This window comes from Ipomoea nil, unplaced genomic scaffold, assembly GCF_001879475.1.
Source record: "Ipomoea nil cultivar Tokyo-kokei standard unplaced genomic scaffold, Asagao_1.1 scaffold1407, whole genome shotgun sequence".
Lineage (NCBI taxonomy): Eukaryota > Viridiplantae > Streptophyta > Magnoliopsida > Solanales > Convolvulaceae > Ipomoea > Ipomoea nil.
Genome location: NW_017617835.1, coordinates 3,389,699 through 3,415,396, shown reverse-complemented (window position 1 = coordinate 3,415,396; position 25,698 = coordinate 3,389,699). Strand labels below are relative to the sequence as shown.

General features: G+C 34.7%; 3 protein-coding genes and 1 long non-coding RNA gene across 10 annotated transcripts; 2 read left to right on the top strand and 2 right to left on the bottom strand.

Moving 5' to 3' along the window:
- The first annotated feature begins 1,242 nt into the window (after positions 1-1,242).
- On the top strand, positions 1,243-20,949 carry LOC109186657. Its single transcript, XR_002055156.1, has 3 exons — positions 1,243-1,253; positions 4,177-4,187; positions 20,777-20,949. It is a non-coding gene; the product is annotated as an uncharacterized LOC109186657 (long non-coding RNA).
- Positions 4,776-9,625, top strand: LOC109186653 (pyruvate kinase 1, cytosolic-like). Of its 3 annotated transcripts, XM_019336735.1 has the most exons (16): positions 4,776-4,937; positions 5,211-5,307; positions 5,441-5,538; positions 5,647-5,802; positions 5,947-6,024; positions 6,287-6,418; positions 6,770-6,850; positions 7,024-7,095; positions 7,202-7,291; positions 7,644-7,788; positions 7,969-8,057; positions 8,282-8,377; positions 8,469-8,536; positions 8,692-8,791; positions 8,882-8,941; positions 9,241-9,625. In XM_019336735.1, exons 1-16 carry the CDS (start codon positions 4,869-4,871, stop codon positions 9,391-9,393), a joined length of 1,584 nt encoding a protein of 527 aa, XP_019192280.1. In that variant the 5' UTR covers positions 4,776-4,868; the 3' UTR covers positions 9,394-9,625. The 3 variants fall into 3 exon arrangements, with proteins under 3 accessions (XP_019192280.1, XP_019192279.1, XP_019192281.1); XM_019336734.1 differs by lacking the exon at positions 4,776-4,937 and having other exon boundaries at positions 5,211-5,538; XM_019336736.1 differs by lacking the exons at positions 4,776-4,937; positions 6,287-6,418 and having other exon boundaries at positions 5,211-5,538.
- On the bottom strand, positions 9,906-19,181 carry LOC109186655 (mRNA cap guanine-N7 methyltransferase 2). Of its 4 annotated transcripts, none has more exons than XR_002055155.1 (12): positions 18,876-19,174; positions 18,701-18,779; positions 18,489-18,583; positions 17,631-17,702; positions 17,430-17,539; positions 16,493-16,615; positions 16,313-16,405; positions 16,093-16,161; positions 15,775-15,863; positions 15,540-15,670; positions 10,177-10,381; positions 9,906-10,123 (listed from the first exon to the last, which is right to left on the bottom strand). XR_002055155.1 is itself a non-coding variant. In XM_019336740.1 (12 exons), exons 2-12 carry the CDS (start codon positions 18,999-19,001, stop codon positions 10,232-10,234), a joined length of 1,137 nt encoding a protein of 378 aa, XP_019192285.1. In that variant the 5' UTR covers positions 19,002-19,029; positions 19,078-19,181; the 3' UTR covers positions 9,906-10,231. The 4 variants fall into 4 exon arrangements, 3 of the variants coding, with proteins under 3 accessions (XP_019192285.1, XP_019192286.1, XP_019192284.1); XM_019336740.1 differs by having other exon boundaries at positions 9,906-10,381; positions 18,876-19,029; positions 19,078-19,181; XM_019336741.1 differs by having other exon boundaries at positions 9,906-10,381; positions 15,576-15,670; positions 18,876-19,175.
- On the bottom strand, positions 19,943-24,993 carry LOC109186654 (3-phosphoinositide-dependent protein kinase 2-like). 2 transcript variants are annotated; one of them, XM_019336737.1, is made up of 12 exons: positions 24,316-24,993; positions 23,194-23,374; positions 22,995-23,047; positions 22,617-22,718; positions 22,446-22,554; positions 22,002-22,080; positions 21,723-21,888; positions 21,250-21,384; positions 20,984-21,108; positions 20,516-20,738; positions 20,340-20,419; positions 19,943-20,238 (listed from the first exon to the last, which is right to left on the bottom strand). In XM_019336737.1, the coding sequence occupies exons 1-12, from the start codon at positions 24,490-24,492 to the stop codon at positions 20,223-20,225; spliced, it is 1,446 nt and encodes a 481-aa protein (XP_019192282.1). In that variant the 5' UTR covers positions 24,493-24,993; the 3' UTR covers positions 19,943-20,222. The 2 variants fall into 2 exon arrangements, with proteins under 2 accessions (XP_019192282.1, XP_019192283.1); XM_019336738.1 differs by lacking the exon at positions 19,943-20,238 and having other exon boundaries at positions 20,336-20,419.
- Positions 24,994-25,698: the final 705 nt, after the last annotated feature.

Sequence of the window (25,698 nt, the reverse complement as noted above, 5' to 3'; positions counted from 1 at the left end):
AGAAGGACCTAAACTGATAAATATAACAAAGTTAGGCACCAAAATTGAAAAAATTCAAAGTTGTGCACCAAAAGTGATAAGAACTCAAAAGTCGTGGGACCAAAAGTGAAATTAATTCTTAATAAAATACAGATTGAAGTTGGTTGAGTATTCTAGTCAGTCAATAACCTTTATAATGAAATTCAATTGTTTTTGTCAATCTGCGTGCACCACTTCCACAGTATTCAAACAATCACTTTGGAGTTGGGAATTGAAGGTGACAATCTGGTTTGCCATCATGGACATTTTTGTACATGTACTAATATACAAATCAGTAATTTAAATCTAATATTTAATCTCATCAATTGAAAATTATAGAGTAGTATAAAAATGTGGCCAAATAGATAAAGTATAATTTTCATATTTAAAAATTAAAAGTTTTGATTCTTGCTAGTACTTGGTCAATAATAATAATAATAATAATAATAATAATAATAATAATAATAATAATAATAATTTTAATAATAAAAATAAAGTCCCTTGTTTCCCAGTTGAATTCCTCTGCTTTTTGACAATTGACATTGTCGGCTGAACCTTTTCAGTATTCCAACGAATGATGCTTGGAAGTAGTAATTTAAGAGGCCTTGACCGGCGACCTGTATAATTAAGCCCACTGATTTTCTTCCAATCTTCCTGCTTACTATTTGAATCATTTACCTTGGGGCTTGGGCATTGCCATTTCAAAACTAATCACCGGTCTAAAGGGATTGATTCGGTTCATACTGCACACACTTTGTACTTTAATGTTTGTATATACTATCAACTTTGTATTTTTTGTTTAACTTTATTAGCTAAGTGCTATAATATAAATCATAAATGTTTGTATGTGTCTCTACACACACACACATATAGTTAATTTCACTTTTGATCTCATGATTATTGGAGTATTGTTAATTTCAGTCCATAAGTTTTAAAAATATTAATTTAGTATCGTAATTATTTAATTTTTCTCAATTTCATTCCATCCAGCCAAATTGTCGACGAAAAGTGATCAAATATTTTTAATAGATAAAATCTTGAGAGCAATTTAGTTATTTACTCCTACTAATAAAGTTGATAGTGCTCCAAAAAAAAAAAAAAACTACATGCTCAAACAAAATTTTACATATATAAATAAAAAATCAAATTTAGACATTAACCATTCATTAATAATTATTACCAAAATGTTGCATTACTTATATATATATATACAACTAGTTATAAATATATGTAGTGTGCAAATAAAATTTTCGCAATGAAATTTTTAAGCAAAAGTATATGATCAAAATAAATGTAAAATTATAGATGGAGTTATAAGATACAAAATATATAATAAGACACACTACTATCTTACATGGACTTTCAAAAAGTATGTTGAATTTTATCTATAATTGAAGTGATTTTTTTTATTTATATATACAGATCAATTTGTTTGTACTACGTAGGGTGTATCATTGAAAATTTATGTTTTCTAAAGTGATATGTAATAGCTAAGATAATAACTTGTAACAATTATAAGCAGTTAATGTCTTTCAGATAGATCATGAAGATCTCGCATGTATTAAGGTCATGTACTAAATGTGTGAATTATCTCATCAACTTAGGTCAAGCAGGAGATTGGGGTACACTAGTTTGGGATCACCCCTATATGATATAAATGATCTTCATGCGGATGCAAAGGGCTAAATAGTGTTAATATCGACTAAGATTCTCTCAGTTGCTCCAACAATAAAATGACTTCTAAAATTTAATGTTTAATATCAAACAATTGCATTAATAAATAAAGACAAATGGATTTTATCATGCATCATTCATATTTATTTACTAAAATTTAGTATCATGCTACTCCCCTGAATTATTAGTGGTGTAAATATGGTTACCCGTCATTTTTCCTGTTCGAAGATCACGTTTTTTTCTTTCATTTTTCTTTCTTCGTTTGTTCTCCTCCTACAGACAACAATGTTTCCCTTTCTTCTTATTAAGGGAAGGGCAATATATGTCACGTTTTGAAAATTAAAAAGAATATTTATACTACTAATAATTCAGGACTAACATTGATAATTAATATATTTGTGAGAAGTATAAATTGTAATTTTTTCCTATAATTTAGCAATACAATACAATTTATATTGCCAACATATATTTTTTTTTAATTGAAATTAAGATTTAACAAATTTAGCTTTTTGTTAGGCGTTATAGGTCAGATATTAAATAGATATACTCCTTACTCCGTAGTTCATAGTCGTCCATGTGTTTTGAAAAGACTAGCAATAGTGACGTTCTGGAATATGAAAATGACAGCATTCATAACTAATGTTGTGGCAAGTGGCAACCAGATCTATACCAGGTATTAATTATTGATATCGATACTATTGAAAAGGATTGTTGCTTGTTCTCTACCTTTCTTCTTCGTGTAAAAAAAAAAGTTAATATAATATATTATAAATAAATTTATAATGTCTATAATAAAAATGTCAATTAGTAAAATAAAAAGTTTTATATATTCAATTAATTATATAATAATTTTAAAAAAGTTAAAAATATAGTTCTGCCCCTTTCTTACTTTTACTTATTGAAATTTTTGTTATTTGATTTTTATGGGAAGATTTGAGTGTATATTTTAAATTATATCATATAATCTCGAATTTTATAATATCATGGGTTATAAATTTATACGGTTATTTGTTTTGAAAATTTATATTTTGTGCATGCAGGAGGAAAGTATACCTTACAAAGATTTTATATAATTTATAAATTGTACTCTCTTAGTGTCTTTGTCCGTTGTCAGATTTTATATATCAGTTAGTGACATGTTATCACATGTTACTAGAGTTTCGGCAATCCGTCGTCGACATTTTGACACATTTCAGACAACAAAGTGACCGGTAAACAGACATAAGTTGCTTTTGAAAAAACGGAGAAGGGGACCCAGATGGTCATCTTCTCAACAGTTGAGAAGGCGACCTATGTCTTCTTCTTCGTTTTTCAAAAGCGGCACTTTGTTGTCTAAAATGTCACTGTTAGATTGTCGAAACTCTAGTGATTTGTGATAGCGGGTCACTAGTCGATTTTTGTGCTTCATTACAAGTTTGATAAGGATAAAGTTATTTTAAGTGTGAGTGATCTATTAACCTTTTTTATTTGAGTCTATCATGTATAGATTACTTAGATTGATTTAAATTATTGTGGTCTTTTATCGAAAAGTTACAGCCATACTTTTTAATAGAGTTAATACCCAAAATCGTCATCGACTATAGTGGTTTTTCTCAATTTCGTCCTAAACGACTTTGGTGACCTAATATCGTCCCAGACTTTTGTGTTTCGCTCAATTTAGTCCCAGACTTTTGTGTTTCGCTCAATTTAGTCCCAGACTTTTGTGTTTTTGCTCAATTTAGTTCCTCATTTGTTATTCTGTCCATTTGGTGTTAAATAAATAGACAATTCAGTAATTTTAATATTGACATCTCTTTACTCATAGACATGTGAACTGCGAAATCCCTTTTTTTTTTTACGAACTACTCCCAGAATTACTCATAAAACTGCGAATATAAAATTTGATTTGCAGGTCCGGAAGTAATTCTGGGTGTAATTCGTACAAGAAAGAGGAATTTCGCACTTCACAAGTTGAAAGTAAAGAGAGATCAATATTGACATTACTGAATTGTCCCTTTATTTAACACCAATTTGACGGAATAACAAATGGAGGACTAAATTGAGCGAAACACAAAATTCTGGAATGATATTAGGGAGTTTTTTGCACTTTTAGTCCCACGACTATAGTGGCACTGGCAGAATTGGTCCATGACTTTTGAACCTTGCAATTTTAGTCCACGACTATTGATTTTTTTGCAAAAATGGTCCTTCCGGCCACTTTTCCGTCAAAATTTCACCGGAAAAAAAAAATTCTCCATTTTTAGCCGGGTTAAAATTGACATTTTACTTATCTCAAAAAATTAAAAGAAAAAAATTGATATTTGACTACATACAATACTACTGGGCTACATACTACTGCCCCAGGCGGCGGAGTTCCTGGAGCAGGCAGGGCTGTTAGTAAGCGGCGGAGCGGCCGTGGCGTTCCCCGGGCTAGTTGGGTTATCCAGCAGCAGCATTGGAGTGGTACATGTACTCCGCTGCCTGGGGCAGTAGTATGTAGCCCAGTAATATTGTATGTAGTCAAATATCAATTTTTTTCTTTTAATTTTTTGAGATAAGTAAAATGTCAATTTTAACCCGACTAGAAATAGAAATTTTTTTTTTTCCGGTGAAATTTTGACGGAAAAGTGGCCGGAAGGACCATTTTTGCAAAAAAATCAATAGTCGTGGACTAAAATTGTAAGGTTCAAAAGTCGTGGATCAATTCTGCCAGTGCCACTATAGTCGTGGGACTAAAAGTGCAAAAAACTCTGATATTAGGTCACTAAAGTCGTTTAGAACGAAATTGAGAAAAACCACTATAGTCGAGGACGATTTTGGGTATTAACTATAATTATTAATAAGTTTTCTAGTAAAAATAAAAAATAAAAATGAAGTGGTCAAAAATAGTAGCCCATGGCATTGACCCTCGTGAGACGTGTGTTTTAGCCAATGATGGCGACGTGCCGCACCAACGCCGTGCCGCCTCGCTCCCCATTTCGCCCATAGACTCCAAACCCAGTGCGTGCTACTGTAGAACAGTACGGTGTTTTTCATTTTCAAAACTGGAAATAATAGAGAATACTCGAAACTAAATACGCATATGATACATATATATACGCATTATTGTTCTTCCACCGTCTTCACAGCCGCGATACTAACTTCTCTCTTTCTTTCTCTCTCTCTGAGCTATAGTAAACGCTGATCGGTGACCGGAGATGAATTCCTCGAACTTGTTACTTGAAGAGCCGATTCGGATGGCCTCCATCCTCCAGCCGTCCAAAGCGGTGAGTCAACTCGCTTGGTTACCAGCGTATTTATTTATTTATTTTCGTTTTGGTAGTTTTTCCGGTTTGTTTGTTAGTTATTTTATTTTTTGAATGATTAACGCAAACTCGTATGGTTCAATGCATATGCTTCTACTCGATCATCGACTTGTTGATTTTGATTTTTGAAAGTTTCAGTATGATGCTGGTATAGTATAATATGCTGTGATTTTTACTTTTATTTGCGATTCGTATATAGTACAATAATACTTGGTGAATTTAAATGGTGCGCAGAGCTTCTTTCCTGCAATGACGAAGATCATAGGGACGCTGGGTGCAAAATCGCGATCCGTTGATGTCATTTCCGACTGTCTCAATGCTGGAATGTCTGGTATTGGACAACTATACGCTTTTGTGTGGATTTGTGTGTTTTCCGTTTAGCTTCGACAGTTTCGCTCTTTGCACGTCTATTTTGGTTAGACTGGTGATGAACCAATCCTCTTTTCCCTCATTGTTTGTAATAGCGGCACGATTCGATTTTTCATGGGGTGATCCTGAGTTTCACCAGGAGACATTAGAAAATTTGAAGGTGGCCGTCAAGAAAACGAAGAAACTCTGTGCAGTAAGTGACTTGTCTGATAGCTTGGTGTGAGTTCTGTGAGCTGTTGGGCTTCCCTGTTTAATAATGTTCTGGAGGTGTGAGCATGTGGTTGTTCTTCTCTTCTTCCAGGTTATGCTGGACACCGGTGGTCCGGAATTGCAAGTCATCAATAAAAGCAACCATCCTATTTCCCTTGAAGCAGATACGTTACTAGTTCTGACTCCTGATGTAGAAAAGGAAGCTACTCCAAATCTACTCCCTATAAATTTTAATGGCTTGGCAAAGGTCAGCTTGTAGATATGAGAAAGTTTTGCTTCTTATGAGACATCTGTAATCATAAATGTAGATTGTTCTTTTATGACGTGCATAGATCAACATTCTAGGGAGTGTTATGTTCTGAACTCTGAGGCTACTTTTCTGTTTCTGCAGTCAGTGAAAACTGGAGACACTATTTTCATTGGTCAATACTTGTTCACAGGAAAAGAAACTACCTCAGTGTGGCTTGAGGTAAGGCCTATAGATTTGATACCTTGTATCTAAGCAGTGAGATACTCTTCCTTCTTGGCTATTTATTGATAAGCTTGGTACCACTATACACTGTACATTGTATTGTGGCAATTTACTATTGCTATCAATTATAGCCATGTGGTTAAGAAATTTGAATTTTTTTTACTGAAGTCCCATCCTTGCTTGAACCTAGCGAAAGCACTGATAAAACGAAATTAATCTAAGCACAATCGGTGTTTCTGATGGATTTTGTCTGATGCAGGTTACTGAGGTGAAAGGGGATGATGTGGTTTGCCTTATAAAAAGTTCTGCCACCTTGTCTGGGTCTTTGTACACTTTACATGTTAACCAAATTCACATTGATCAGCCTACCCTGACTGACAAAGATAAGGAGGTATGTTGTTCACCTTATACCTAGTGGTCAACTACAGCAATCAATTCAGTGTTAGGAGGATAAAATATGCTTGGATATACTGGCTTTCTATGATCTGTATATTTGGATCTGTTTGGTTTTGTTTATGAATACACTGCATATTATTGGAGATCAATTTATGTTTGAATTAATGGCTTTTCAGCTTTTAGTGCTTGTTTGGCAATATAAATCGCTGCAGGGTTCCTTTCTAAGCCTGTTTTTGTGTTCTAGTATTTTGCACTATGTTCACGAATTTGCCATAGTTTTCCTTCCTAGTGCTATGATGAGTTTGGTCCTTATCAAGTGTCTTTGGATCTTTCATGACTGTGTCAGGTCATAAGCACTTGGGGAGTTAGAAACAGTATAGACTTTCTTTCACTATCATATACGCGACATGCAGAAGATGTTCGACATGTAAGTGATTGTGGCATTGTGCAGTTCCCAATAATTCATATTTTTTTCCTTTTCACTCTGTATTTCTATGTCTTATGCATTTGCTTCTGATCATATGTGAATGAACTATATGTAGCATAAGCAAGTGCTATTTTGGCTTTCCTGGCTAACTATGATGTGGCTTTTCATGTTAGGCTCGGGATTTTCTTTCTAAGCTGGGGGATCTTAGTCAAACTCAAATTTTTGCAAAGATTGAAAATGTGGAGGTCAGAGGTCTTTCAAGTGCTTTGGCAGTATTTTGAAACAGAAGTTGTATGCCAATAGTGTTATAAGTTAGTGCTTTATAATTTATCAACTTTCATTTCTTTCCAGGGCTTGACACACTTAGATGAGATTCTGCAAGAAGCAGATGGAATCATTTTTGGCCGTGGAAATCTGGGGATTGATCTCCCTCCTGAGAAGGTACATTGCTATTATGTGTGACTAATTAGTTGGGACTAAATATGCAAGGAAAGTGTGATTCTTTTCATTTCAATGAAAAAAAAAAATCTGAGCTGAAGTATTTGTTTGCTTTAATAGTATGCCAATCAAAACAAAAGTTGGAATGGAAATGCAATTTATAATAGAAAAGAAAATGGAACATAAGGAATGAGTTTTCTGGTGGCAATCAGAAGTAATTTATTCCTTAAAAATAAAAGCTCATGCTTTTTATTTTATTATTTTGGTTTTCCCATTTAGATATTTGTTGACATTTTCTGCTTTCTGTTTATAGTAAGTACAGTGTTGCCAACTACTAGATTCTATTGCTTTTCAGGTATTTTTGCATCAGAAGGTAACCCTTTTCAAGTGCAACATGGCTGGTAAACCAGCAGTTGTTACTCGTGTTGTGGACACTATGACTGATAACTTGCGACCCACTCGTGCTGAGGCAACGGATGTTGCCAATGCTGTACTTGATGGTAGTATTTGACCTCCCGATAAAAATAAAATTCTGTAATTCTGTTTCTGATGCTTTATTGATTAATATTTTTGTTCCATAAATTGTTGTGGTTACTCTAGTCCTGCTTTTCTGAGTGGGCCTTAATCCGGGAAGGCTCATTTTGCACCTGTCTCATGCAATTCTTCTCTGCTTGTCTCAGGTTGTGATGCGATTCTTCTAGGTGCCGAGACCTTGCGAGGATTATATCCTGTTGAGACTATTTCAGTCGTCGGCAAAATTTGTTCTGAGGTAGAGTTTCCTAATTCTTTTCTGTATTTTGCAGTTATCTGGTATTATGCTTTTGTATATCATTTTGCTTTTGGGTCAACTGAATGAATCAGACCAAATGCTACAGGAATGTTTTGAATTTAAAAGTTCATAATTATGTTATCCTTTTCCTTTGCGATGGAGGCCTTTTTTATCAATTGAACATCATGTGGATCACTGTAATTTACTTAAAGCCCTGTATGCAGGCTGAGAAGGTTTTCAATCAAGATTTCTACTTCAAGAAAACTGTTAAACATGTTGGAGAACCAATGTCCCACTTGGAATCTATTGCCTCCTCTGCAGTGAGTTTGCTTTAGTTTAACAGGAAAGAAGCCCACATGCAGATTCACTGTATTGGCAACATAACTCATACTTTCTTTTGCTTAAAATCAGGTGCGTGCTGCCATCAAGGTTAAGGCATCTGTTATTATTTGCTTCACATCATCAGGGAGAGCAGCAAGGTATGTCTGAAAATTGTTGTATCTCTAGAGAAAGCTTGAAGAAAATGATTCCAAGCAATATCTCTACCGTCTTTGTGCCATGTAGAGCTTTATGAAATTCTAGTAGTTCTTTCATGCACATTTTGCAATTTATGGAACTTCCCTTGGTTATGCAGATTAATAGCAAAGTATAGGCCAACAATGCCTGTACTATCTGTTGTTATTCCTCAACTGAAGAGTAATCAGCTTCATTGGACATTTAGTGGGGCTTTTGAGGTAAAATACCTTTCTACTTATAAATGGCCCTTAGTTTGATGGATTTTGGAAGTATTTGTCACTAACTATCTCGATGATGACAATGGGCAGGCTAGACAATCTCTAATAGTCAGAGGCATTTTTCCCATGCTTGCAGATCCCCGTCATCCGGTGAGATTTTTCTTTCCCAATTCACTCTGGCTTTGATTAGTTCCACTGCACATTCTGCATTCCAATATTAAGTAGGATTTATTAGAATTAGATCTATTTTATTGTTGCTTTCTCTTTTGAATAACAAATTCTTCAAAATGGTCTTCAAAACTACATCAAGATGTTGTATCATATATGCAATGATCACAGGGGGAAACAAAAAGAAAATAACTAAAGTGGTATTTCATTTGAATTTGCAATCCTTAAGTTAGAGCTACCTCATTGTATCAATATAGTTTCTAAGATTTGCTCTCTTGCAGGCTGACCCCACTAATGCAACAAATGAATCAGTGTTGAAGGTTGCACTGGACCACGGGAAGGCCCTAGGGGTAATAAAGCCACATGACAGGGTGGTTGTCTTCCAGAAGGTAGGTGACTCGTCTGTTGTGAAGATCATTGAGCTTGAGGACTAGACTTTAATCCATCCTCATCGGTTTTTTGGCTTCTGTCAAAGCTTTTTGCACTGCTCTTTCAAAGAGTATTTTATGAGTAGCCAATGTTGTAGTGTAGTGTTTGGCGACTAGCTATCCCACATTACGGTCGGATTTTTGTTTTTGTTATTTTGTGGCTTAATTCAACAATTGCATGTATTCTATATATCAAGAAGAATGTGCGGTTTCTTTAAGAATGATTTTCCTGAATTCATTACCCTCTGATCAATTTCCTTGCCAATACCTCTCATGGATTTCCGGTCTATCATGCTCACAGTGCATTCTTCACACAATCCCACTGCTCGGATCAACAAAGTAACCATTACAATATATATGTAAACTTTGAAGTGCACCGCGTTTAGAAATTATAGTTTTGGAAGTCACAATTATTTTTCATCATATAAGTTCCAAGAAATGTGTCTACATCAAGAATTTGTGAGAGGGAGTAAAAGTTGGTAGTCCAAGTAGTATTTTCTTATATTTTAAGGCCAATAGAAAACTAATGACAATTTAGCGTTGTTAATACATACAGACAGTGACATAAAAGGTACCCCAAATAACAGTGATTTTACACCTATTAGTGACACAATACCTTGGCTTGTGCTACTGAAATAGTACAGACTGTACAATGCCTCCATACTGGATGTCTTGGCAAATTTTAAAGCTCTTCAACAGAGTAAAACTACTAGCCTTATAACAACATACAAAACTTCTTCCACCTTCTCCCTTCCCTCTCCAAAATGAAATTACTGAACTTAGAGTAAACTTGCAGCTTCTCACTTCTCTATCTAATCCACTTCAGCCATTAATCAATGATGGGTCAAAGTGCCTCAGGGAAGCGCAATTCTGCTGGGCCGGGACCTAATATCCCCTTTTGTTCTGTTATCTTGCCCAATCCCTGGGATGACTCAACCTGTCCATTCTTCTCATCATCTCTCCACACAATTCCTTGTGGATCCATCGGTATCATCTAGAACCAGAAAACAGAAAATGAATGAAATAGGCAGCGGGATGAAGTTACAAAACCACAGCAAAGGCAAGCAAAATCTTGACAAATTTAGGGTTGCTATACACTACATAAATAAATTCTACGTAGAAAGAAAAGGTTAATGAAACAGAAATACCAGAAGTAACAAAATAGTTCCTGGACAAAGTAAAGACCAACTGAAATGAATATAGAATCATTTAACCGAAAGCCTTATCTAGTTAGTGCCAGGTTCACCAACTGTTAATTTTCTATAAACTACCATTCATGTATTCGTAACTCTTTTCTGGATGCAGGATGCATATAACCATTTGAAATGTCAGCACTTAAAAATTGCACCAACACTAATGGTTTCTCTAAATTGCTCATGTATGCTCATTAGTTTACACCTACTCTCCTAAAGGAATTAGGTGTTGATATGCATTCTGTCTCCTCATCCCTAGGTGTTGATATGCATTCTGTCTCCTTAGGGGGCAGGATGGAGCTAGGTCTGGTCAGTTGTTTTATTTAGGTTTGTGCAGTTATAACCTACTAAGTTACTATGTACAGTGATATAATATGTGTTATTTCCCTATAAAATGCGTAACTCATTCTGGCCTGATACATTTAGATGCAGGTATCTTCTCAAATACACTTTGAAATTCCTAGCCCCCTCCTCCCCCTTTTTATTCTTACAAGTCCTCAATGTTTCAAGGCACCCTTTCTCCATATATGAACCCTAAAAATACACAATAGACAGACAAGACAGTATTCATTCAAATTCAACCCCCCTTTCAGAATTCATTAACTTATTTAATAGTTAGAAGTTAGAACCAATTGTGCAAAGAACCAACCGATAAAAATCCACCTTTTTTTTAAATTATGTTCTTGTCTTCCATACCCAGTGTAGTGTTAGTCCCATACAAAGAAGGTATTTCTGCTTCCATTAACGTGGCGGATATTGTGTATTACACCTGCTGAGCAAAGGACAGCATGTCAGCCACCATCTTTTCCTTATATAGTGATATGCATAAAACATAGAAGGAATGCATCCCACCTGTTTTCGTTACATTGTAAAAGCCTCTCTACATTGCCCAGCATGGAAGCTAAATATTCCAACTTGCATGCCGAAGTACGAAACGAGTGTTACATCCGTAAAAGACCTGCTAGGAGTTAAATTGCATTCCGTTTTCAAGCACCAAATTACACATTGTAGCGGTCAACCATACTTCCCCATTTCAAATTGAGTTTTCACTCCTTGGTACTCCAAAAGACCATGTCCGTGTTTCCCTAAATGGAATGGCATTGACCTTTCTTCATCTTACCTTTCAATATCATAAATGCTAAAACTCCTAATATCAAATTTTAGAATTCACTATTGACTATGGGTACATTTTCCTCATGATAAAGATAGAATAATAAGAATTTTCAGCTCTCCTTTCACACATAGTTATCAAGTAAAACCTAGGGTTTTTTTTTTTTTTTTTTTAACTAACATAGTAGTAGTTTCAGAAAGGAAATAATCTCATTTTCAAGCCATGCCAGAATTAATTGGGTCACTGAAATCTCCAAGTCATCAGTAGGCTACTAGGCTCACTTTTTCATGAGATCAAGCAGTCCCTCATCACACAAACATTAAGGCAAAACTTCAAACTGATCATTAAGAAATTTTACATTGGTCCTCTATATACTTTTTCCATCAGATTAATTGCCTGAAACCTTAATAAATTTCTCTTCTCCGGGGGCACCACATTTCTCCACATTGTGGGACAGAGAAATGAGTCAATGACTATAATAAAGGATTAGAAACTAGGCTCCTCTACCTTTCATTCAAGATCAATCGCATCACCATAAAGCCACTTGAGAAGGTAATAAATGTAATATGACATCAATTGAAATAATTCTAACTTCCCTTCACCTGAAGATGAAAAGAGATGAAGAGACCGTAAAGAATACATTTCTTCCTATTTTGCTTTCCATACTTATCCACTTTCTTCCACATTAATCAATTTAACATAGCCAATGTCTTCCTTTCCACACTCTTCCTTCTTTTTTTTTTTACCAAATACTTCTCTACCAAATGAACAAAAATATGATTTTGAAATATAATCAAGATTTATCACTTCATGATGCCACCGCTCAACATTATAAAAGATCCTTCATCCATTCTCTATGGCGATGAGACTAGAAAGCTAGTAATAGCATCTATTGTTAACTATAAGCACTGACGTAAACATATGTGAGAAAAAAAACAAAAGACTTCCTAAATTTCTCCAGATATTCATAAGGATAGGAATAATAACTGGTGAGGTGCCACTACTTGATCCTTAGAATTGTACATATCCTCACACTAGGATGGCCAGAGAACTAATCCAACAATAGGAGATGATGATTACTCTAATACAAGCTCACATACAAATCATACTACTGCACTAACCTGAAAGAGTCAGATCTTCTGGTAAGGAACTTCTGCATTTGGAATATGTTTTAAAATTATAATGCAGTTAACTGAATTTTTCCTACTCAGGTAACTGCATTGACCTCAGGCAGATAATTTATCCTCCTAATTAGTTATAGAGCATTCTTAATTGTTAATCTAGCAACTTGTTGCCTATTTAAAAGCTATGGGAAAGGGAGGGGAGTTTCTGATTTTGCCAATAAAGGAAATTAGCAAAAGGGCAACTATGAACAGGAAAGTGACTATTAAGAAGACAACTAATGGGGAAAACAATAGGGATCCCTCATTTCATATTGTGTCCACTATTCATAAGCTTGTTAAGAGGAACCAGAGTTGTCACTAGGTTCATATCCATAGAGAAACAAATTCTTGTGCGGACTGTTGGCAACACACGTTGATCCTGTGCTGCTTGGTCTGCTTGTCCTCAACAACCAACTCTCTTCCTGATGGTGTTCGGCATATGTTAAACTGAGTGTGTTGGAGTGGCATAGCCACGTTTTTTGTAATTTTTTTGCTTCTTTTGTAGTTTGTTCCCCAAGTATCAAATAGTAAAAGTTCAAATTTTGGTATTCAACTATTGTTTCCCTCAACATAATGGAGTATAGTTTTGTGGGTTTCATGTACTAGTTTATTTTTTGACTCTCTTTGTATGCCTGCTCCATTTTTCTATATATAGTCTTGCAACTGCAATACTATAGCCATTTGCACTTACAAATATTGAGATATGTTAATTACGGAGTACATATCTTGAGAGAAAAGGATTAAAAGGATATCTATTACATAATCAAAAATTGATTGCTTTTGTTGATATGGAAATACAATATTGTGCCTAAACATTTAATTACATATTATGTATATAACTGATCAGTTAGCCTATGTGTCAATTTCCTGTAATTTTGATTTTTTAAATGATAAATATATTAAGTAACTTTACAAAATTTTGAGATAAATATAATGGACATATATTATACATAAAAAGAAAACCAGTTAGCTTATGTGTAACTTTTCCAGTGATTCTGATTTATATAAAATTATAAATATATATACTAAAGAATTAAAGAATCTATGAAATTTTGAAACAAATAAAATGGATAAAGAACAAAATTTGAACTTATCATGAAATTTTTGAATATCTAGATAAATAGCAAAAGTTTTAATTAAATTTATTTGGATAAATATAAACTTCAAATCCAACCTTAATCCTACACAACTCTAAAGGATTTAGTATTAACCATATAAAAATAAACACAAGAAAACAGAGTTTCAAATAAGTGTATAGAAGAACTCAAGTAAAATATATTCACGCATTTAATCCTTTAATTAACTTCAACTTCAAGCCACAATTTAGATTTCAAATCCATTTTTGGAAAAAAAAAATTTATTATTGTTTGTACTTGTACAAAAGAATTGGTAATAGTTGCTGCATGTTGTTGGGTGCAATTGTATACTATGTATTAGTCAGTGTAATTATGGTGGAAAAGAATTAACTTCATTAATTTATTATTTGGCTATGCTTACCATTTTCTTTTATGCAATGTTTTATGCTTTTAACATTTTATTTTATGGTGTATAAAACAACTTTATTTATTTTATTAATAGTTACACAGTAGCATTCAGTATTTTAAAGTTCAAGTTGTAGCTAATTTTAACATGAAAAGCTCTAAGAACTAAAATATATATGGATGCAACAATAACAACTTTGATGAACTAAAATATCTAAATAGATACAACACTATCTATAGAGATACAAATAAAGATAATATCTTTTATGTTGAATATAATATTTAAAAAAACAATATATAGGACAAATATTTACTAAAACAAATAGTGATTCTTTTCAACTAAAAATAAAAAACATTTCTAAAATTTGGATACATATAGTACATTCAACATTTTAAATTATTATTACATGGTGTTTGTACTATGAAGTAACTAATGTATAAAGCAAAAAATCATGTTAACAATGTGATACCTAGGGAAATTCCTAGGAAACATACTAGTTTCTTAAATGTACTCACTCATCCCAATACATGTGACTTCCCTTTTAGGGCAACCTAGAAATTATTTGAAACACTTCTACTTTATTTTTTTTACCTTACATGAATCTATGCCCTCTGCAAACAAACTTTCTACAGACATTTTCAAGTCAAGAAATTAAAAATTACTTCAGATTCAAATTCTGAAATAGAAGTAAATAACACAGACAACCTACAAGGACACTTTTTATAATTATTATTACCATGGTCAAACTCCCAGGTCTTAAATTACATGCTCAGTCAAACTGTACCACATAAATCAGGTTGGGGGGTGTATTTTTTTGCATGTGGAGTACATTTCGCCAAGTTGAGTGGATTTAAATAAATCTTTTTTTTTTTTTTTCCATTTATTGCACTTGTATAGTGGTAGTTTATAAATTATAAATTCATTATTTGCTGAACAGATTATATTTTTGTTTCTTTGGCCCACCCTCAGAAGAAAACTCGGGTTGTCCCAGGATCAGATAGACAAAGTTAAAGGCAAAAGCACTTCCAAGCAGACTGGCACCTATTTGCTTGGTTAAAGGTTTGTTCCCAAGTCAGCATTTATTTCAAGACCCAAAAAGACTGCCGAACTAGCTAACGAAATAGAACCTTCTTTTTCAATTAAGCCTACTAGAATCATACTGATGTATCAGTTATGAGATTGATAATTCCAAGAATGGCTCACTTGCAAGATGTGCTTTGTACTGTGGTATTCACTTGCCTCATCATCATTGTTTCTTCTTACTATGAATGGAGTCATCAGAGGTGGAGTAATGTCGGGATCAGGCTTTTGAAATACAAAGGTAGTGAACAGACCTGCAAAAATGATTTCAGGTGAACGGAACTGTATGAGAAATCATATGAGCCAGTTAGCCCCCAAAATTGAAGTATTATATGAACAACCAAATAAAAATGAACACCTAAAACATCATAGGCTCTGGGAAGAAGTCTGCCCCTAGGATCAATGAGATTATGGTTCACATCTTGTAGCATTCCTACAAATTGTGGCCTATGAGACATTAAACAAAGGAAAAGAAGATTAGTCCTCATAGAAGAAAGAGTAAAGAAAAGCTTAAAAGTTAAGTGTCACTTTTGTGTGTGTGTGGTGTTTGGGGGGGGGGGGGGGGGGGGCGGTTGAGGAGTTGATATTCTAGAAAGAAAGGATTGACAAAACATTAGTTCAAGGAAAAGGAAAATTAAATGCAGTGGGAGTTTAAGTTGTAGACCAAAATCCATACCTATAATCATCATAGAAATCTGTCAAGTTTTGAATCTCAATGTAATCAAGGCCAGCCTCTCTAGCCAACCTAAGGAGAAAATTATTCAGAAGTCAATTATAGAACTTTCAAAGACTGACAGGATATAAATTTATAAGCTCTCTAATAGTCCAAAAGAAAGAAAGGAAACCAAAATGACAGCCCACATGATTCAGCATAAGATGCTAAGCCAAGAATGAACCTGATCAAGCTTGGGAAATGAACCAGACACTGAGTTTCTGCAGATATATCATTCGCAAACTTCATCTGGTACTTCTTTCCAAAAAAAGGAAACCTGCAAATCAAAGAAAAAGAGAGTAAACAAATTACGCATAAATAGAAAAATAAGTAAAAGAAATTAATTGCTAAATCCAGCACATACTTCTCTTCCTCAACTTCAAAAGCTATTGTGTAACTCTCAGATCTAATGCAATTGGGGACAATGTTGGGTTTCATTCCACTGCCCTTGTTGTGGTAGGCTTCAACATTCTTCTGATACTTAGCCCTGTAACAGTAACGTGGTAAGATGGTAGTATATTGTACACAATTGCAAATGACAGTTCAAACCAGAGATTTAAAGTAGTTTACATGAATGAAAACAACTGGCAGGAACATTAGTCTATAACTAATCTTAAAACAATGCCAAATCACCATTAACCAGTTATCTTAAAATAACCAAAAAGCCAACAGAGGACCAAGTTGAATTTTTCTAACCAAGTACTTATGGTAATGTATTTGAAATTGAATAGACAGTAGGGAGCAGGTCTAAGATAATGATCAACAACATTATTTCTTTCTCAAATTATTGGACAGTTGTAAAGCCCAACAGATTCAAATGCCTGTCAAAGTACAAACAACATGACACTTTTTCTTTTTCAGGATTTGAGTCAGTCATGAGCAAGGTGGTTGGTAATACAGACACAAAAGAGAGAAGGGGATGGAGAAATAGTGCTAGGAATTAAGTGATTCCATTCTCTTGCAAATCAGGGACATATCCATTAGGTTTTAATGACCTACAAGTTTTTATTATTATCATTATTTGTAATTTCCTTTTTTTTTTTTCCATATAATAGTTGGATAGATAGCATAGCTGAATATACAAGCTAAAATTTTGTCTTGTCAACTGAGAGAGTACACAGTTAGGTAAGATTAGAAAAGAAATGAAGACATAATCACATAATAATGTCAAAGTAAGAAGACGATGTAATTTACAACTAAGAGAAGCTTATATGTTTACAAGCAACTGAAGCAAGACTAAAGCACTTGCATACAACACAAACAAGTAAAGTGAATAAGAAATTAACAGTTAAGCGTCCTACCATATAGTAGATGAGTCAGTTGTGATACCAAGAAAATAACCACCAGGTTTCAACAAAGATGAAACATTATGCAATAGTTTCCTCGCTTTTTCTTCACTTTCAAAACACAGCTGCAAGCAAACACTAAATGTTTATTTGGAGTTTTCAGAAGATATAAACATCATTGATCACACAGGGAAAACTACAAGAAAGGTATAGAACCTGTAAATTGTGCATGCAAAAAACAATATCAGCCTGATTGTCCTTATCCTGAAGATGCGTTTTTAAGTCTTCCTGCATAATAAATATGCTGTCATGTAGCAAAATAGAAATAACACAAAAATTAAACCTGGCATAAACAAGATCTAAAAGTAAAAATAAAAATAAAAAATAAAATGATAATAATAATAATAATAATAATAATAGTGAAGATCAAAAATCACACAGAAATGGATGGACATCAGAAGAGCTTTAACCTCATATGCGATACTCAGTGTTCTAAATTCACAAAATAGGAACAAATGAATGCACAAGAAGTTTAATAACCATTGTGAAGTTCTATTGAACTGACTATTGAGGCCGCCCCTCCCCTTTACTAAAAGAACTTGTACAAGAGAATCATCATCATCTCATTTTGGCAGTTAGGTAGTTTTAAATTTTAATATAGATTTGTGATTTCACTAATCCAAAATGATTGTTTCTTTACTTCATTATGTTTCATTTTCTTCCCACAGTATACCATAATTGAAGAAAAATGTTTCCTTAGTCAAGCCTTCAGTCCTACCAATTTCCCCTCAGTCCTGACTTCTGTCTTCCATTGTTATTTCAAAAACAACAATAACTGTTCTATAAAAATAAATAAATAAATAAAAACCATTGAATAGATGGTCTGTATTATCAATACACACAGAATTTTCTTTCATAATTCTGAATGAGTCAGTGTAGAGAGAAAACCCTCAGCTCCAGAAGACGATGGCCTACTCCACATCCAACTAGATATGATGCAATTAACTAAATGAAACTACTATTACTATATGGCTACATATACACAAAGTTTTATAACGCATAAAGGGGGCTTACAGTGCAAGGATCAATCTCAATTAACTCAGTGGTGTAAACCTTGCGCTGACTCTCCCAGGCTTCCTTTTTTTCATTCATTCCAGACGTGGCTACATCTGCGATGGCAAAACTTAGATAAATACCTCAACAACCGACGCCTTAAGATGATAATTTATATACTCCGTCTTATAAACTAACCAAAAAGGGAATAATTCAAAGAAAAATGCTCATACCAATGCCAATGTAGTGACCAATTTGAGCTTCATCCCATTTTTCTTCGTCCGGTACTTTTCCACAATACAATTCACACACCTACACACACATATATTCATATACCGTTTTTTTAATCATTCAAAAGGCATATCAGTCTGTGCATTGCATGTATAGAGAGAGAGAGAGGGAACTAACGGTGGCGTAAGGAGAGACGAAGATTTTGATGAGAGCGATTTTGACGATGTCGATGAGGCGGTGATGGAATGATTCGGTGGGAGGGCGGTGAGCGTAAATCGGGAATGAAGTCGCCGGAGGAATCATCGCGACGGCGTCGTCGTCTCGTCTCAGAATCCCTCCAAAAGCTCTGCTGCCGTTACACTGGTACCCGGAAAGCTATATCGCTACGATAAATGCTCAGTGCACGACTAGAGTGTGTATTTGAGCCGGATTCACATAATTCCATATTTCCATTCACAAAATTGTGTCGACTCACCATAATAAATGAAAAAGTTATTGCAATTTTGTTCCTTGATTATTATATAATTCTCTCATTTAGTCCTTAATATTTAGTGCACAAATTTTTGTTGTCAGATCATATCAAGATTATATCAATTATTTCTGACAATATCTCTCTAAACAAAATCATTTCAAATAATAAGGAAGATAGGAAACCAGAGATCTATGAAAACGATTAACTAACTCTTATCCTTCTCTTGATATGATTTCCTTTTTGTTTATATATTGATAAAAATATAAAATTTGGTAACATTTCACTGATAATTTGATCAAAAGGACAAAATTTGATTTTAAAAAAATAATTAGACACCAAAATTTAAAAAAAAAATTTAAAATTGTACACCAAAAATGATATAACCTTAAAAGTTGAGGAACCAAAAATGAAATTAATTCTTTTTATTATTCGACTATTGTAGACGACAACAATTTATGCTAGGGAATTCAAGGAAATTTCAGCAACACATAGCAAATAGTCTTGAAATGTCTGCTATAACTCTATGAGAGGTCAAAGCTGCCATGCATTATAACATAAATAAATGATATCAATTCATCTCGAACACAACTTAACTAGTTGCCATAAATTATAACATAAATAAATAATATCAATTAATCTCGGACACAATTCAATTAATTGACAATTCAGAACAAACTTAACTAGTCGACCAACTCGAGTGGCGGAGCTATCAAGATTCCTAATGATATCAATTCCATGCACTGAGCTTCAAAAGTGGAATAAAAATGGACTATTCAACAGACAGTTGATTAACAAATCAAAATTCATTCACAGCTAATTCATCAAATACATAAAAGGGCTTTAGTAACAAGTTTTTTTCTTACTGCCCTTCACTAGATACTAATGCAGTGTGTATACATTTTCTTTTAACTTAACACAAACTATATCATAAACAGAAACTCTACAAAAAACCGAATAAGGGGATTTCAAAAGAACCCATAAAGAACAATTTACAACTCGATTTGTATTAGTCAGAACTCAATTTTGCTACCGAAGTCATGGCAGAATATCGCTCAAACAGCTCCAGAGCTTTGATCAAGAAAAAATTGAGTAATTTTAGATTGAGTTCCTTTGTCAGCATCATATCCAACTCAAAATGTTGCGAGGAGATTCAAGAAAAGAGTATTTACCGGTGTTGAAGAGCTTCAATCGCCTTTTTCCACTGAACCGCCTTTTGCTTAGAATCTTCGAACAACAAAATTTTCTTCGGCTGTATCATTACACACAAAACAGTGAAAAACGACACGGTTTTAGACCAAACGTGTACATATTTATTGGCAACTGTTGAGCTTATTAAGGAGTGTACCGTGCAGATCTTCAATTGTGAAGGGGTTGCGGCTTGAACGTTAAGCTCATTGGGATTGTCGGACCATATGATGTTCCCTTTGACAATCAACTTTGCCGGGTCTACATAAATAAGGCGTGGTTTGCTTGTGAGGATAAGCTGCACTTTCTTGCTCGTAAGTTTCTGCATTTTCTTAAGCACAGATGCCATAAGAACAATCTCCCCAGGCTCCAAAAATTCTTGCCTGATGAAAGGAAGAAAAGGAGTGTTTGATCATGTTAGAAACTAAGATTGGGCTAGGGTCACTCAATTAGGCTATAATGCATATGGGCCAAACCACACTAAAAGATTGAATCCAACCAATTAGCTAATCTGGCCTTATAAACCCATATATTCTCTCTTATTTTATCAGTGTGGGACTCTTAACAGATCACATGCGCCAAATGCCACCTCGATGTTTTTACGGCATGAGCGCGACTTATAACTTACCACCTCGAATCAAATGAATCAACTGCAGCAATCTTAGTGATGCTATTAGCGGCCTCAGAAGATGATGAAGCCCCCTCGCTTCCTTCGTTTGTTCTGGCCGAACCATCCGCAGCGTGTGAGTGATTCTGCGAGCCATCCCGATCATTACCTCCGTGAGTGGATCGGGTCTAAACAATGAAAACTTACGAAAACATAACGCTTATCCAAGAAAAGACACATAAATACTCTGAAGGGATGTAAAATATCTTTAAAAGTGAGATGTGTACTCTTTGCTCCACTGCAAGTTTTGGAGGGGTCCGATATCTCAAATTTTTCCAGTCAATCCCTTCAAAAAAACGATGAGTCTTAAGTGCAGAGTAACCCTCAGGTCCCGCGCCAGGTCTTCTACGAGGTTCCATATCCTGAGTTATCATGGAAGTCATTACAAATATATACTCGAACAAAGTAGGTAGTTTTCTTCTTCTTTTTTTTGGTCAGTCCACGAGGTGTCCTGAGCAAGCCCTAACTGTAGGAGGCACCTTTAAGCCCGTACCATACTCAGACTAATTCCCGTTCACATCGGGTCGGCCCAATTAAGGGGTAAAGTGCTGGCCAGATTGTTTTTTCCATACCACTATACAATCATAACAAGATCGGTCTTTCCTCATTTCAACCTTAAACACGTAGACTTATTATCAAAGACTAAACATAAAGAGCAGCTGTAGAAGTGATACTAAAGTGTGAGCAAACGATCATTTACCAATAACCGATCAACAAGATCTCTGGCTTCATTAGAGAAATAGTCTGGAAATCTTAAATCTCTGGCAACGATTCTTTGGAAAATAAGCCATTCGCTAGAATCTTTGAAGGGAGAAGTCCCTGCAAGCATTTGGTACACCGTGCAGCCTAGTGCCCAGAGGTCATTTCTGGTAAAAACACGTTTAATATTCCATGAATAATGGACAAATGTGTCTAAGACTTAGCTTAAACCTTCGAAGCTTAATTAAAATGCTGTAAACTAAATAAAAGATACTCGTACCCAAAAGTTGCGGGAGAAGAATTTAAAACTTCCGGAGGGACATAAGCAGCTGTTCCCACAAAAGTACATGCCTTATCATCTGGAAAAAAGGCCAACAATCGTTTCCGTCATAACTAAAATCCCAAATTATCCTTGCACGGGCAATCATGATGTTAAATGCTCGCCCGCATGGGCAGCTCAGTTGGTCACAGAGGTAAAGTTTGGGAAGAATGACCAGGGATCGAGTCTCACCAGCGGCAGTGTGGGAGAAACCTCTCAAAGTGAAGGGGCTCTTGGTGCACAGTAAGCAAATGTCTAGCCTCTGTGTTTGAGTTACCATGATTTACATCCTCCCACATGCTCTGTCGGCCGGGGTGTGTGGGGCCCTTGGGGTTGGGGATTCAACCTTTCGGGAAGAATGATGTTTAATGCTCGTGGTTGCTTTGTCATAAATCAAGGATTTACCTGATGCTACGTTTGGTAGGACAGTTATTCGGCTGTCTTGCATTGGCTTCACACTGCCAAAATCCGCAATTTTAATATGCCCATCTGCACTAAGCAGTAGATTCTCTGGCTGCACTATAAAGTGGTTAGCACTCTTCATACACTAATATATGTCATCAACATAGAATATACCTTAAGATCCCGATGTATCAATCCCATGGTATGTATATATTCAAGAGCTTCTACAGCTTCAGCAGCATAGAAACGAGCTTCATCCTCTGACAAACGGCCTTTCTGCATCCACAGAATATCATCTGTACATACATTGCATTGTAGCAATAGATAAAGCATTTAAAGAATAAGACAGACTTAAGAAACAGGAAACCTTTTCATGAAACCTATGCACCTTTGATTAACATAAACAGAAAGAAGACTATTTATTTGGACACATCAGCAAAATATTTCCAGCACAATCATAGAACTCCTTCAAGAAACTCAGTGTTGTAATCCCTAACCCGAGGACATTGTTGAAATGACATTAGAAGTTAAAAACAATGATGATAGGCTTACCCTCGTTATTTGATCAAAAAGTTCTCCACCTTCACAGGATTCAAGTGCCATATCTTTAAAACAAAGCAAAAGGCACTTTGATAAATCAAGTCCAGCAGAAGATAACTTAAAATTTAAAAATTTTTAAAAAAAATGAAATAACTAAATAAGAAAAGAGAAATGCACAACTATAGACCAAAAACAAAATCAAAATACTCACAGAGTGAACAAGCGTCTTGAAACGTAAAATATAGCCGAACAATACCAGGATGATCTAATTGATCAAGCACAATACGCTCTAATTTCACATAAGCAGCCTTGTTTTCTTTGGTAATGAACTTTTTGTCCATGATCTTCAAGGCATATACATTTCCAGTATCTTTTTTCATTGCTCTAACAACCTGTTATGAGAAGCCAGAATTTGGATTGTTCATGACATAGCATTCTCAAACATCTGGACTTGTGCATGTGATCAAGTTGTGAGGATACGTAAACAAAATTTAAAATTACACTTTACAATGGTAATAAATAAATTCAAATGAGAAACACAAACGAATCAAAGGAATAACGAAAAATAACAAGAAATATTGAAAACAATTGTCATATCTTTATATAGTAGTGATAATGACTTGTTTTCACATTCACATCAGTTTCGTTCAAGAAAATTTTATATGCTCCAGACATAATTTTAAACTTTCTGATAGTTTACCAACATAACCTCAATTCTTGGCACATTCTCTCTGAATTTAAAGATGTCTATAAACTATTATGGAAAACAAATTGTGCATAATATGAAACATATCCGATTTTCAATGTTTCTGCAAGAATTTCTTATGCCCCCTGCGCACCAACAACATGATTTCTGCTCCAGCCTCCATTTCATATCAATCCTTCTTCTCCCAAAAGGTTGAGTCCCCAACCCAAAGGGACCCCCATACCCCGGCCTGAACATTTAGGAGGATGTAAATCAAGGTGACTCAATGGTTCAGCAGACAGGGCCAAATGCATGCCGGTGCACACAAGGGATCTGCCCATTTTGGGCATAATCCCCACATTGCCATTGCCAAGGTTCGAACCTTGGTTTCTTCTTCCAAATACTGCTGGTTAACCAGTGAGCTAAGTCCGTGTGGGCATTTCATATCAATCCTACCTTAAACAAATGAATACTATGAAGAAGGGGAGCCAAAAAAAAAACAAAAAAACATACAATTTAATGTAGAATCATCCAAACTAACAACAATAAAACATTGATAAATTATTTTTAAAAATAATCACAGATCAAAGAGAAATATAAAATTGGTTATAATAAAAACAGCAAGAAAAGGAAAAGGAAATGGCTAACCTTGGAGTAAGAACCGACTCCATAGATCTTCCCCAATTCAAAGTCTTGGATTGTAAACTTCTCCTGTGGTGCTCTGAATGAAAAGTTTTTCGATTTCCCAGCACTGGGAGAATTGCACTCAAGCTTACCTTTCGAATCAGATTCTTTCTCCATGTTATCTACTCCTCCCTCCACCATTCCCAAACATTTCAATCTCTAAAACCCCATAGTCTCCCTCCACTCACCTCCTCTATTACCACAATCAAACACTGCATTCCCATTCCTTCAATTTCTCTCTGGAAAACCAGGAACCGAAGCTCTCTCTCTCTTTCAAATGTGCCCAAGACACCCAGAAGCAATGGAAACAAATTTTATGTTATGGGTATATGAGAAAGGTGAAAAGTTTACATGATTAATGGGTATGCGAAAGCAAATCTAGATACAAAATGAATGTTGAGTGAATGGGGATTGAAGGGATAGATGCATGGTATGATTATGATACTGGTATTGGGCTCATCCGCTGTATTGCATTACGCATCTGATGCGGATTTTACTTTGATAAATTTGTATTGAATCTTGTGAAGTATCGGAAATGTTCCTCTGAACCGATTCACCACTCTCTTTGAAATGACATCTCGTTTTTCTTTAATTTTCTTAATAGTAACGTGTGTGTCAAGGTTTGTGTGTGGCTCCCTAAACTGAGGGGACTCGGGGTGAGGAATTGCACAAGAATGAACGGCCTTCAAGAGTGGCATCTCTTATGTTACATCTGTGATTAAATAAATTGTTATTATTTGGTGAATTTTTTTAAATTATCTTAATTACGGAGTATAATTTATTCAGATCATATTTTGGAGGACGGTAGACGATATGGTTGAACTCTTATTATTTAGTGGACCTGTTAATCACCTCAATTACAATTTATTCATATACTCCGTAATATTATAGAAAATAAGATATTGCTTTGTGAATGCACTCTTATAACATTCCAGCAACTCAAATTTAATGAGATTTTTTATAGGATCCATACTGTAAATAAATAAATAACTTGCACTAATGTGTCCGTTAGCCTTTATTTGTGCTTTTTTTTTTTTTTTTTTTTTTTGTGGGTCACACTAAAGTTATAATCCCCCCTTCTTGCAATTTAAATTTATTTCTTTGAATGTGGTAAATCACAGGATCAATGACGCTATGATCTCCATCCTTCCCCAACTTGAGAGGTTTAAAAGTATAATTTTTAAAAGTAAAAAGTAGTGATAGTTTTTTTTTTTTTTTTTTTTTTTTTGTTGAAATAAATAAGAAATCATTAAACAAGTTAACTTATGCCTTAAACTGTCAAAATAACAATAGGTCGATGAAGCAATCAACCTTTACATTGAGATATAAAGCAATCTATCCTAACTA

Coding starts and splice junctions, on each gene's coding strand:
- LOC109186655 (XM_019336740.1), bottom strand. CDS start 19,001: ATGATTCCTCCGGCGACTTCATTCCCGATTTACGCTCACCGCCCTCCC. Junction 18,780..18,875: donor TCGTCTCTCCTTACGCCACC/GTTAGTTCCCTC, acceptor ATGTGTGTGTAG/GTGTGTGAATTGTATTGTGG. Junction 15,864..16,092: donor GATTTCTATGATGATTATAG/GTATGGATTTTG, acceptor AATGTCTCATAG/GCCACAATTTGTAGGAATGC.
- LOC109186654 (XM_019336737.1), bottom strand. CDS start 24,492: ATGGTGGAGGGAGGAGTAGATAACATGGAGAAAGAATCTGATTCGAAA. Junction 23,048..23,193: donor TCAAGACGCTTGTTCACTCT/GTGAGTATTTTG, acceptor TTTGTTTTAAAG/ATATGGCACTTGAATCCTGT. Junction 22,555..22,616: donor TGATACATCGGGATCTTAAG/GTATATTCTATG, acceptor TTTATAGTGCAG/CCAGAGAATCTACTGCTTAG.
- LOC109186653 (XM_019336734.1), top strand. CDS start 5,272: ATGTCATTTCCGACTGTCTCAATGCTGGAATGTCTGGTATTGGACAAC. Junction 5,803..5,946: donor ATTTTAATGGCTTGGCAAAG/GTCAGCTTGTAG, acceptor CTGTTTCTGCAG/TCAGTGAAAACTGGAGACAC. Junction 8,058..8,281: donor TCGGCAAAATTTGTTCTGAG/GTAGAGTTTCCT, acceptor CCCTGTATGCAG/GCTGAGAAGGTTTTCAATCA.